This window comes from Apteryx mantelli, chromosome 2 (genome assembly GCF_036417845.1).
Source record: "Apteryx mantelli isolate bAptMan1 chromosome 2, bAptMan1.hap1, whole genome shotgun sequence".
Taxonomy (NCBI): domain Eukaryota; kingdom Metazoa; phylum Chordata; class Aves; order Apterygiformes; family Apterygidae; genus Apteryx; species Apteryx mantelli.
In genome coordinates this window covers 164,563,251-164,576,162 of record NC_089979.1, presented here as the reverse complement: position 1 = coordinate 164,576,162, position 12,912 = coordinate 164,563,251, and the positions used below count along the sequence as shown (strand labels likewise).

The following is a 12,912-nucleotide window of genomic DNA, read 5'->3' as shown; positions in this document are numbered from 1 at the left end:
AACATGAAGGAGGTAAAACTAAATAAAGCGGGACTTTCATCCTGATATTTGAGAGCAAGCGTCTTTCAAATGTGCCTCGGGGCAGATAAGCAAAACAAAGAGTAGAAGGTGATAACGTGCACAGAAAATACCTTCAAAAAAGTTCAGATAGCTTAAAAATAGTCTTATTGGCTTTGTATCTCTACTCCAATTAACTCAATCCTGAGTTGCATGCCAGTGGGCAGATTGACCCACTTCCAAAACAGAGATGTCCAGAAGTATGTCTGCCTTGTGAAAGACCAAAAGGTTTCTTATGGTTCTAAATTGTATTTTGCAGCAGTTTTATTAGCGTTTCAGAGGCTTTAAAATGCTGCTTTTATTGCCTTCAGAAGTAGTGAAAACATTCATCAAAACATTTAATGGGAAGATATGAAAGCCTTTATATAGCCGATCCCAGTCTGTTTGCTTTTGGAATTTGACAGCGCAGATATTAAAAATATCTAGCCCAGGGTGAGCATGTAACCATCTCCAAACCATTGCCTGCGTCTAGACATGTTTTTGTCAGTAATTCATCCTCCAAAGCTGGGCAGAAGGCAGTATAGCTTACGGTTCCTGAAACTGGGAATTGAAAGTAAGGCTGTGTCTCGTAACTGAAGCTATCTAGGGGTGTGAGCGGGTGTGCGCGAGCAACTGGATGCAAGAGCTGCCCATCAGAGTATCTCCTGCTAGTTTGTGGGGCCTGTAACAAGTCATGCGCAATTACTGGCAGAACAAGAATAAAACTACGTGTGTCTAGCGACCCCAATGAACTATAATGGTTAGCACTGTCCTTGCTTCAGAGGTGTAGGAATCGGAGATCTCTATTAGTTGTTTTCCAATATGCTTTTGATGCTAGTGAAGGTGAGGGAGATGCAACTGCAGTTCGGCTACTTAATGTTTGTGATTTGGGGCTTTTTTTGGGGGTGTGGGGAAGGGAAATCTCTGCCTGCTGCTGCTTCGTGGTGTTTGAAGAGCGGTTCTGCGGGGAACTTTCCAAAAAACTTTGGAAATAATCTTAATGTTGCACTTGCTACGCACTAACCACCATTGCTGCAATCTGTTTTCTCCCCTCCTCCTCCCGCTCTCTGTATTAAATCTGCTTTTAACCGGAGCTCCCTGGTGACCCTTGACTAGGATTCCTGGTTTAACTACAGCTCTTCAGCCCTTGCGTTGCATTCGTCCTGCTCTAACAGAGACTATTGTATATATGATGGAATTGCTTTGGTCTCAGTTACACGAGGAAGCGTGCTCACCGCAAAGCCCCCTGGGGTTTGCGATCATCTGTTAAAACAATTGTATGCGCTGAGCCTCCAGGATATTGGTACCCTCCGGGGGGGCGAAGAGGAAGGAAGGTTTGATGTAGCCGGTGTGAGATTACCCTAGAAAACTACAGAAAACAGGGTCGGGGGTCTGCAGGTGACAGGGAAATTCTGCCCGACTGCTGTTCTTTCTCATCGGTAATAATGTAAAAGCCTTGGAAATTATGGGCTGTGATGCAATTAATTATTCAGAGCCGTGCTACACTGTCTGAGGAATGGTTTAATCAGCCCATGTTACAAATCCACTAGCTGATGGAGGCTTTTTATTGCATAGGTCAGGTTCACAATTATTCCCCCTCTTCCTCTTTGTGTACCAAAGCATGAGACAGGCCTAATTTTTTTCTTAAACTATGCCTCTCAGCCCCGGGAGCAGAGTATAGTAATGTGCAAGCGAGGGAATTCTTGGCAAATGCAATAATAGTAACTAATAGTGCCCCAGAATCCCTGCAAAAAGCCACAGAACGGAGCTGCTCAAATGGCAAACTGATCCAGATCTAGACTGCTAAGTAAACTTGGTCCAGATCTTGTCTCACTGGCTGTCCTGAATTGCAGTGGACTACACTAATACGTGTAAAATGCATAATGTTTGTGTACTTTCTGTATTATTCACTTGACCTCCCAGGGAGACAGTACAAAATGCTTTGAGGGCTTTAAGTGGAAAAAGGATTAAAAACAGCTCTTCTAGATCATTTCTGAGAATGGTAGGTTTTAGGAAGGACTGGCCGACCTGAGGCTTAACCAGTCGGCATCTTGTTTGCTTCTTTCCACCCTTTTTTCTGTTGGTTCTGCTTGTGCACAAGTGTTGTGTGTTGGGTTTTTTTTAATAATTTCACTCTTATTGTCAGTGAGAGAAGTTAGACACCTGGATTCACTTACATGTTTAAAAAAGGAAAAAAAAAAAAGTGAGCCCTTATGCTTTAAAATGTATATAAAGTCTTTGGCAGAATGCTAATTTCAGGCTTGGGGATCAAGAATAAAGTTTGTGTTAAGTTTTTGGGGTCTTTGACTAGGGGCTCCAGACAAATCCCTCAACTAACAGTTGACAGTTTCTGCAACGACAGAGTCGGTCGTTGCTGGGTTTTTTTGTGCTTTGCTCTGTTGCGAGACTCATACCAGTGCTTTGAGCGAGTCCAAAATGATCCCAGTTGCTTGATCTATCATCCTGGAGCAAATGAGTTTTAAAAACCAGAGCTCACCGAGCTGAGTTTTGCAGGGCGGCATGCCCTTGGTTCACGCGATCAAATGCATGGCGCTCCATGCTTGCAGGCAGGAGCGCGGGGTTTTCTAACCAGCTGGGTTTTGTGCAAGTGTGACAGAAGGCACAAAATAGTCAGGATCTGACCAGTATTCACCCTGGAACCCCGTTCTCATCCATCGCTTGGCAGAGACTTGGAGCAGGGAAGTAAAAAGAACATTTTGTTGCCATCTTTCTGTCAAGGGATTTTCCTGCATTGTAAAGAAACGCAATTGGAAGTCATCAAAAGATTCTGAAGGTGCTGAGATATTTCCTTTTTGAAAAATAGCTTGACATTAAGCACGTGTTTGCAAGGAAGGCAGCTGGAGCAGAGGATATTGTTTCAGGCTGTATTTATTTTGATGGAGTGGTTTTCAGTTAGTGAGTACCCTGCACTGAGATGAATAGCCTACTCCCCACCTCTTCAAAAATCCCTTCCTCTTCAGAAGGATTCTTCTTTAATCAACTTATTAGTTTCCTGGAAAGTTGGTGACTCTTTCTGCTTCCCCAGAAGAGGAACCAATAGCTTGATTCCTCAAATGCACCTACTCCCCTGAAAAGCAGTATTAAGTTGGATAAATCAACATGAGCATGATTTTTTTTGTAGCAATGATTGCCAGCTAAATGCTCACCCTGAGAAAGCAGTATGCCTTTAGCACTATGTTCAGCTGCAAGCAGAGCTTTGTAGATGGGCGGGAAAGGAATATGTGGCATCTGTGGGGGTGTCCTGGGCATGGGCGAACCTTCTGTGAAACTTTTTTGAGGCTTTACATCCAAACTCTTGATTTGTGCTTGCATAACGAAAAATCGGTCAATGTTTTCTGATATGTTATTGTTCCCTCTACCCTGATTAAAAAGCCCATAATCCTTAACTAAGACTGAAAGCACGGTCACTAAACTAAAACCTAAAACTAAGCATGATCAAACCTCAAGGAATTTCATACCTGAGCATGTTTATTGCACTCCATCTGTATTAGCCAGCCATTTTCTCATCTCAAACTGTTGTCCTTCTCCTTCCAACATGACAGAACATGTAGCTGTCCTTCGTGCCCTCAGCCTGATTGAGCTAAGCAGTCTGCTTTCATGCTGGGAAGAAACATTAGCGATAAGAGGCCTTTTCTTTCCAGCAGCAAATATTTCGCTTGTCCAAATGATAGCCTTCAACTGATAAAGCACCTATTACGTAAGGGCTCCCTGAAAGATGGAGTCAATGCGAACCTCTTTGGTTGCAACCTAATGTAACTGCTCAGGCATACCCTGGGGGAGCTGGAAGCAGGTGCTTGGGTTCGACCAGTGTGTTACCCTTGCAGTAGGGTTCCCTTCCACTTTTTCTCTTTTCTAGACAGGTATGTAGAGTACCCTGAAGATGTTTGAGTCCTAAGATGATGCAGATTGAGTGTCATGAGTATTTCTAGATTTTTTTTTTTTTTTAATGGTTAGCTTCTAGGTATCCTTTTTCTCCCCACCCTCTATTTGGGCATTGTTTTTTCAGGGAGGTGATCTTTATACCCATGGAATGGTAATCACTGACACCAACTGCTAATGCTTTGTTTTTCTCTACAGAAAGAGATTCAAGCCATGAGTCAGTGCCATCACCCCAACATTGTATCTTACTACACGTCCTTTGTGGTGAAAGATGAGCTTTGGCTGGTGATGAAGTTACTTAGTGGAGGTGAGTGGTCCAATTTCTTTACCCTAAAAGGCAACATAGAATGTTGACTTTGTCATACCCTTTCCTGTGTTTTCCTTCCAACTTTCCCACTTCAAGTTAAGAGACTTGAAGAATAATAATACTTCTTCAACACATTTAGCTCAGAAATAGCTTCCCTTGTTATGTACACCGGTAGTAACACTTAACTGCATGACTGTGTGGTAGTTTTTTTTCACTCCCATTTTGTATATATGATAGTATTTCATATAGCTATTTTTTATGTGTTTGCTAAATGACTTGTGTATTTGAAAACTGGAAGCTATGATTTCAGATATTGACAAAGCAATTTAAGTAATGTTGTAGTTGAAACTATTCTAAACTTCTAGAAAATGAATCTCATTTGCATCATCTTAATGATGGATCTGAAATGGTGTTTCTTGGATCATGTTAATGAAAGTTTCTTCATCTTAACCCATAAGCCTAGCAGAAGCTTTTGAACTGGAAAAGTGTGCAATGAACTCCACCAAGCCCAACCACTCCTGCTAGCTTTATCGTGGGAATTGTGATGTTAGCAACTCCTTTTGCAAGGCTGATTGCTTGACCTTTTCTCGCTTGCAGCTTGGATGCCTGCACAGTGCTGATGGCTTGTTGGTAACCAGCCAGTCTATTGATTTAACTTATTTATGTGTTGGCTACCCTTGTGAGGAACTTAAATCACCTCTATTTCAGGCAGAGCTACTCCTATAATGGCAGTGTATGGTCTTAAAAAGGCAGGAGAGCATGCGTGTGGATGTGGCTTGATTTGCATAGTTATGTCCCTCAGAGCTGGATCACCTTGCCCATTTGTTCTGTGTGGAAGGATAACTGTGAATACTTGGGGCAATTTCCAATTGCCACCTAGTCAATACAGAGCCAGGAAAACTTTCCCCTTTGGTTTTATTCTCTGTAGAAACTTTTTTTTTGAAGTTCTGAGAACTTCCTATCAGTAATGCTTAACTTGATGTCATAATATTTTCCAGGATACCTGTTTAGGTTGCAGTCAAGATGAGAAATTGAACCAAGTTTTGGATGATAACACAGAGGCCTGTCTGTAGGAAGACTTGATTTTTCTTGGCACCCTAGTGAAAAGGAATTTAAAGCAGAGAAAAAAACTTTTCCTGCTTAAAAAAAAAAAAAACAAACTTCTTGGCTTCTCTGCTCTTGACTGAATACTGAGGACTGTAAAATGCCAGATGTTGTGGAAAAATCTGGCTAAACCTGTTGGCTTCTTCCACAACAGCTTGACAATGACCATAAAACATGCGTCTCTGAAGATCATGTTTAGAGAATTTTAGCAAGTCTCTTGTGGGGAATCAAATTTCCTACCAACTTAAAAGCCTTATTTAAAGGGGTTTTAATAGCCCATATGCTTGCATGTGTCATTAAGAACTACCCTCTCTTTTCTTGGACATGTAATGATCAGGTCATTCAAGATGTGATTGCTGTGTATGTGTAGAAAAGAATTCCCTGCCAACTTTGCGTAAGTAGTTTTGCTGTGTGTATAAAAAGGGTATCTGTGGCAAGGTTCCCACAACATGAAGAAATGACATTGCAGGGGTGCAGGACAGACAGCAGCAATGTTATTGGCCTCTTTTTTAGGGGAGTACACAACTTCTTTGAAGAAAATTGTCAGCTGCCTTAACTAGTGTTTTCACAGTGGTTTTCTGTCAGAACCAAGCGAGTCTCAGGATAATCCTTGAACCTTCAAATACTGCTTCTGCTTGTTCTTTTTTCTATATTTTATTGCATAGAGCTGAAAAATCAGACTTTTTATGGGCCACCTTTTCATATTGAGGCACTACAAACTAAGACTGGAAAATTTCTGAAAAAAATAATTGTTGCTTCCAAACCAGCCTCTGTGGTGTGAAAGGACCTGTTTGTCATTAATATTCTTCACTTGGAATAGGCTTCTCCATTACACAGACTGGTATTTGACCCCTGCGCAGCTTGTAGCAAACTCGGATTACTCTGTCGCCTACGGCAGTTGTCTAAACCACTGGTCCTGAAGGGCGCTGGTGGAGAAACTTGTACTACCTCTTCTGCGGATAGATGGGCTTTGCGCTTCAAGACTACTTCAAAAGTTAGGCTTGTTGCCATTAAGCAACCACTTAGGAATTCAGTGAGTGAGAACGGATGCATGAGTGGACCAATATAACACCCATCTGAGTCAGAAAGAAATAAGGAGAAGATCAGCCTTTACTGTTTTTGGCTTTAAGTATTATGTGGGGTACTTTCAGTAATATAGTACTACAAATTTTAACTGCTTTTTGCCCTGTCGCACCTATTGAAGACCAGGGTCATACAACAAGCAGCAGACTAATAGCAGTGTAACCCCCTACACCACTTAGGTGAGCCAGTGTTGCATTTCTCGCTTAGTGAAACATTGATAAAATAGATGGAAAGACGTCAAGGGTGACCTCTCATTTCTTTTGGCTCAAGAAGGTAGTGTGAGAGGGATTTTTTTCAGCCTTTTTCAGCTTACGCTTTTTTTTTCTTGGCTGTACTTCAGAAATAGCATTTTGGCTCTCATAGCCAGATTCTACAGGACAGTCTTGAGGATGGGGGAGAAACTTGTGTATTGGAGCTCTCTAACTTCCTGACTGAAGTGTTTTCATTCACTTTTAATGAGAGTATTTCCAGTTGTTTTTAGGTTGAGTGATTGATTTATGTAACGAGAGACTTTAAAAAGTGCTTTTCATTCCTTTCAGCTTACTTCTTATCAGTAATAAACTGGCTAGTTTTGTGGTCATTTGTAGTCCAGTGGGAAAAATAATGACCTGAATTTCTCAACAGGAAAAATCTTTGAGCTGTTTTTATGAGCTGTAAAGGAGAAAAATAACAGGGTGCAGCCTAATTCTTTTATTCCATCTAACTATTTGTAGAACATGAACAAAGGCATATCAAATCTGGTTTGATGCTGGTCCATGCTGTATCTTCCAGGGTTGCTTGTGCTTTTTCATACTTGAGACTTTTTTCTGAGTAGAAGTTCAGAATCTTATTGCTTCTCTTCCATCACTGTTAATCTATACTTGCATGTTTTCTCAGGCTAAAACTAGTCTTAGTTTTAGCCTACTTATACTGACTTTATTACTTTGATAAACAGTCTAAAAGAAGGACAAGCCTTGAATGAAAGCCTTGTGATTTCTTTTTTTGTTGTCATAAGTGCAGTTTAATCTATTTTCTAGTTGTACTCATCTTGCTGAAATCTTAACCTAGTCACATATGCAAGTATTTTAGAAATGTCCCTAGGGGAAAACACGCCAAATCTATGAAGCCTTCCTGTCTGATAACGTATTGGTATTTACTGCCCTGCTCCTCTGAGCAACTAGACAGCACGCTCAAAAGTAGCTTGATTGCCTGGATGGCATTGTCCCTGAAACTAAGCTGTTCTCTGCTTTGCAAGTACTGTTTTGGGGGAAGATACTATTTTCAATCTTTGAAAGTCTCCAGCAATGTGGAGACAATGCTCTGGTGAGCTGTTAGAGTAACATGTAAGAACTAATAATCTGTACGAATGCCAAGTCAGGCAGGCTAGCTGAAATTACTCCTGAAAGCAGTTTGAACTGGCTGATTTGGCACTGAAGCAGATGAAGAACGTAGTTCTTCCTGATGGCAGAAATGCAGCTGATGATATCCTTCTGGTAGTGACAAGAAGTGCTGGTGTGTCCAGTTACTCTGACTCCTTTTCCCGATCTGGCAATCTGTCTTTGAGTCAGATTTGTGAAGTATCTGCTCTTTCTGTTGCCTTCAGTAAAAATTGCAGATCCTTTCCTCCAATGATGCAACTTTTTTTTAAGGATCTAAACTTAGCAATGTCAACTTGGTGCCCTGGCATTTTGGTCCAATGTTACTCCAACCTAAACTTCAATGGCTATTTCTAGACTAGTGCTGACCTGCTCTTTGCCTTACTGGCATTCCCATGTCATGAATTTTAATCATGCCTTTTTAAAGCTATCTGATGCTCAGTCCTGCTCTGTAACTCACATGGCTTTTTAGTGGGAAGAGGAGCAGCTGCCCTTTTGTTCTTGTCCTTTTTTCTGATTGTGACCTGTTTGCTCCTCTGAATTCTCCCTGGTTTTAAGAAAAGCTCTCATTTAACAGGTGACCCAAAGCCATGGCTAAATCCACAAAACAGTTGCTCATAGAACAGCTGTCTGGTCTGTTATAGCTTGCTACATCACAACAATTTTTACTGTTCTAGTCTACAGAAAATGAGACCTCCAATATTTTTAAATTGTACGAGTCTTAAATGTTGAAAAATTACGTCTCTCAGATCTTCTGCCTTCTTGAAGGCTCCGAATTAAATCTGCTAAGGAGATTATTGTATTGAAATAGTTGAACCTTTTCTTTTCCAAAAGTTTCCAAGACTATGTATTCAACCTCTTTCTTGAAGCTTTTATCTTGATTACCTGATGAAGTGCTTAGCCAGCAGTTCAGGAAACCAGACCAAAAGGGAGGGTATGGCAAGGCTTAGGTCTCCACCAGGGAGACAGGATATCTTGTTCTACTTCTCCCTTGTTAATCTCTGATCTGGCCACTCCTAAGACCTACCCAGCAGTGAGTTATGATCAAAAGACAGACTACTTTTCTTAGAAAATCCTCATTTTCTTAGAAATCCTCATGTTTACTCTGAATTCTTGTTTTTAGAGAGCTAGGCTGTTTCAAGTGCATCTGGAGGTTTTTAATTTTAAGTTGTGATTCCACAAATATGTTGCAAGCAGTTAAGGATGGGATAAGTCAGACGGGAGATTTTAGGTACTGTACATGACTGCAGAGTGTGGGGCACGAGGAGACATTGTCGCTCCTAGTTATAATGGGGGGAGGGGGGAAATCAGTTACACATTTGTGGGAGAAAACTCGAAGAAGGCAAAATAAATTCAGTCTCAGTAGGCTGTCTTGCCCCCTCTACTGTATTATCTTATCTTGCTTCCTGCCTTAAACTTATCTTATATTTCCATATAAGTACTCTGTAGAGAAAGGGGCAAGAAGTGGAAGTTTCCTTAAATCTCTCATGCTGTGCTGATGTGGTTTAACTGGGATTAAGAAGAAATTTCAAACCCAGAAACCTCAGAAATCTGTGTAATTATCCCTTCCATTGTTCTGTGTAACTTGTTCTTTCCTTTATTTGGATACTCTTTTGCTTTGTCTGTACTTCTTAATCCCAGGAGTACTAGATCCAAGCAGCAATTTTTCTTTAGTTTCTTCAGTTTGTCAAAGGCTCACAAGATGCAGATTTAATTCTTGGCACTGATGATGATCAGGCTTACTGAAACCATTAGCTTCTGCTGAGATGTCTTACTGAAGTGGCAATGACTCCTGATGACTCCTGGTTTTCAAAGATGCAACGTGTTCAGTATCAGCATCCTCGTGTTGGCAGCTTGGGGCAGATCTTGATTCTACCAAAGTTATGCAATGAAGCACTGGTGATCTCCAGCCCTGTGTTCTCCAGCCCATTTGTACCAGGCTTCTAAATGGCAAATCAGTGCTAATGTAGATATTCTTACCTGATTATTTGATAAAATGTTAGAGGACTAAATCTTCTCATTCTGCTTGCCAAACAAATCTGCAGGAGTTTTCTTTTGTGTTTCATGCAGTCCATATCTTTACCCTTTCACTTGGGTCAGAGTATAACATTCACCATGTGGTTCCCACAGTAACTAGCTCTGCTAGATGTCTCTTGCACGTAAAATCCTAACCGTAATGCTCTCTATATTTATCGATAATCTTGTTCTAAACAAGCTTTCCTTTCTGCTCGGATTGTCATACCTTCTCTGCTATGGTACCCCAGCACCAGGTGCTGATGCAGTAAGCAGTGTGGCTAATGACCGTCACGTGGGTGCTTTCTTCCTCTCCTGAAGAGGAATATTAGAAGCAGACTTCCTAAATGCTCTTACACATGCTTGTTGATACGGTGAGGTCAAAGAAATGCACTCCATGTTTGGAACAGGAAGCACTGATGTTTGTGGTGGCTTGCTGCTGAAGGTGAATCAGTGAAACAAGTAGGACTTCTTGCCCCAAGGGTGTGATTGCACAAAAGTTTTCTCCAGCAGCAAAGCTAGTTTCAGAAGTGCAAGGTAGGGCTGTATTTCCTAGGGTTCAAGAACAGTCCATTTCAAATGGTTTGCCATCTTAATGAACAAGAAGTGTTGAATATCCCCCTCTTTCAAATTTAGGCTACTGGTCTGCTCATAGATGACTTGTCTTCATTGCTCAGTTACCGCTGTTATGGATGGAAATTAACTGTTTGCTTCTGGAAGGTCAGACACTGCCTTCTCCAGTTTGGCCCAATCGGTTATTCTCTAGCCATGATGAAATGGGAGAGGTGAACTGCAGAGCTTCTCACTGGTTCCCTAGTGACTTCTGCCATCATTAGGAACTTCTGCATTAGCGGCTTTCAAAGCAGATTATGGAGCATGTTAGTTTTAACAGAAAACCTCTTAACTTTCAGTTACTGTACAATTTGCACTATGAGATAAATTGTACTTTAGTAAGTAGAGTTAATATGGTTGGCAACTGGCGTCAGAAGATAGCAAGGCACTTTAATTAAAGATGAATGACAAATAATACTAAATATTTCATCACACTGCACAATTATCATGTAGGCATCCTGTTGGTGAATTGCTCAATGTATATTTGATAGGCAGGAATTTGTTTACAGCTGCATTTCTTTACACATCAATCTCTGTAAAACTAAATGTCCTCTCTTCTTTTCTCTGTCTTTGGACTTTGACTAAGATCAGTTGCTCTTCACTAGACTTTTTTTAAACATTCTTATTAATGAAAGCATTATTTATATTTACATTTAGGCTCCACTTCTGACTCTTCCCTCTGTCTTGTTTTCTCTTCCTGACATGCTTCCTATTCTGGGCTTGGAATAGCTTTTCAGTCAACCTCAGCCAAACTTCTTCCCCCCCCCCATCCCCCAGCTTAAACATAACGCCCAAACCTGTCTGTGAATCTGTAGCTCCTACACATGTTTCTAGTTGGAGCATTCAGAAGGGAACTGTCACGATCAAACCTGGTACTGTGTATAATACACACCATAGGACCTTCATAGTGTTATTGTCTGAGGTAGAAGATATCTTCTAGGAAGCACTCTGAAATGTTGTATTTATTTTAAAGATATTGTAGTTGATTTTTTTTTTCCTTGAAAAAGTTATTCTAACTATTGATCTTTAATATGGAGTGTGCACCTTATTTCCAATGTGAACCTCATCTTCTGGCCACTGGACTATAGGGCACACTTGTCTTGCAGATTGTTGAATCTCATTGTCTATGTTGAGGACATCCATACTGAAAATCTAGTTGGATCTCTGCTAAGTTCAGGTATGCTTTAACTTCACCAGAAGTTGTACTACTTGCAGCTGGTTTGGAAGCCAGCTTAGAAACTGGCGGTTCCTGGAATCGTGCTGGTGTTTTTGTACAAGATGATCAACTTGTAAAGCACGTGCTCTTATGCAGAGCTAATCTTAGTTGCAGTTCAGCAGAATGTTCCCAGTTAATTCTAGCAGTTAACTTACTGCCGAATTGGGATCAGGCTAATCTGTACAAAACAATCCTCTCCTTTACGCTAAGCAGAGCCCTCTAACCACTTGTTAGGGTGTAATGCAGTTGGTGAAAGTGGGAAAATTTGTCTACATCCGAAGGCAGTGGGGGGCTCTTGCTAAAGTAAGTTTATCATGCTTATCTGTGATCCTTGGGAATGATTTTGCCTTGCATTTTTCAGGCTGATGCAGAAATGCAGTCTCTAACTTGGAAAGAGTTTTCCTCAATAATGAAGTTTCTGTGACTGTTACTTTCAAAGTAGCTTAGTGTTAAGGGTTTCCATTTTGGGATCTGGATATTTCTTAGTCACTCCGTATCAAACTTGCTTAACCAGAATGTCAGAAGATTTCTAACACTGCACAAAGCGATATATGGAAATGCCGCTTGGTTTCAATCTGCTTATCACGCAGTGCTGTGCTTTACAAAGTTGCAGTCAGGAGTCAGTGCCTACCTACCAATTTTTTAACAGGAGGCAAAATAAACACAGCTTCACTCTGTTGTGGTGCCAGTCGTAAAAACATATTTTCCCTTGAGTAAACAAGGTGGGCATGATTTGTATAACACTTTCTTCACCAAGAAGGTGGCACTCCAGTTGCTTCTCTGCTGTTAGCCATACTTAGCATTTGGCTGAGAGCCTTGCTGCTCTTCTGCTTTTCTGTTGAAGGCTGGCAAATTCCTCCAATTCTTTAAACATCCCAATAAGAAAGTGGGTTTTAAAAAAAAAAGTGCTAAAAAAATGGCAGGCTGGATTGGAAGCAGGTACTCTGTATGGGTGAGAACCAGCTGTTGCTTTTCTATGAAGAAGGCTTGCTCTGTGTGTGTCCTGTTGTCTCTTCTCCTCACCCTCATCTTCCTTTTCTGGGTTAAATGCAACCTCTAACTTGGCTAAATACAGGATTTTTGACCAAATAATTCAAGCGCCATATGATCTGCCTCCTCATGTTCTCTGAGCCCTTTGCAGGAGAAGGGAAATGTTTTGAACAAAGTCTTCTAACAGAGTTGTGGGTGGAAAGAGCACAAAAAGAGTACATGAAGAACCACATATTTTCACTGGACTTCTAAACAAGTGACAGTTTGTTCTCAAAATACAGGCATATTTGAGAGGA

At 41.0% G+C, this 12,912-nt stretch overlaps 1 protein-coding gene across 2 annotated transcripts in view; it reads left to right on the top strand.

The window, feature by feature from the left end:
- The window catches only part of OXSR1 (oxidative stress responsive kinase 1), an 88,563-nt gene that overhangs the window by 24,312 nt on the left and 51,339 nt on the right, over positions 1-12,912 (top strand). For both annotated transcript variants that reach the window (XM_067291983.1, XM_067291982.1), the window contains exon 3: positions 4,135-4,243. In XM_067291983.1, coding sequence (XP_067148084.1) covers positions 4,135-4,243 — 109 coding nt within the window. The remainder of the gene's footprint in view (positions 1-4,134; positions 4,244-12,912) is intronic.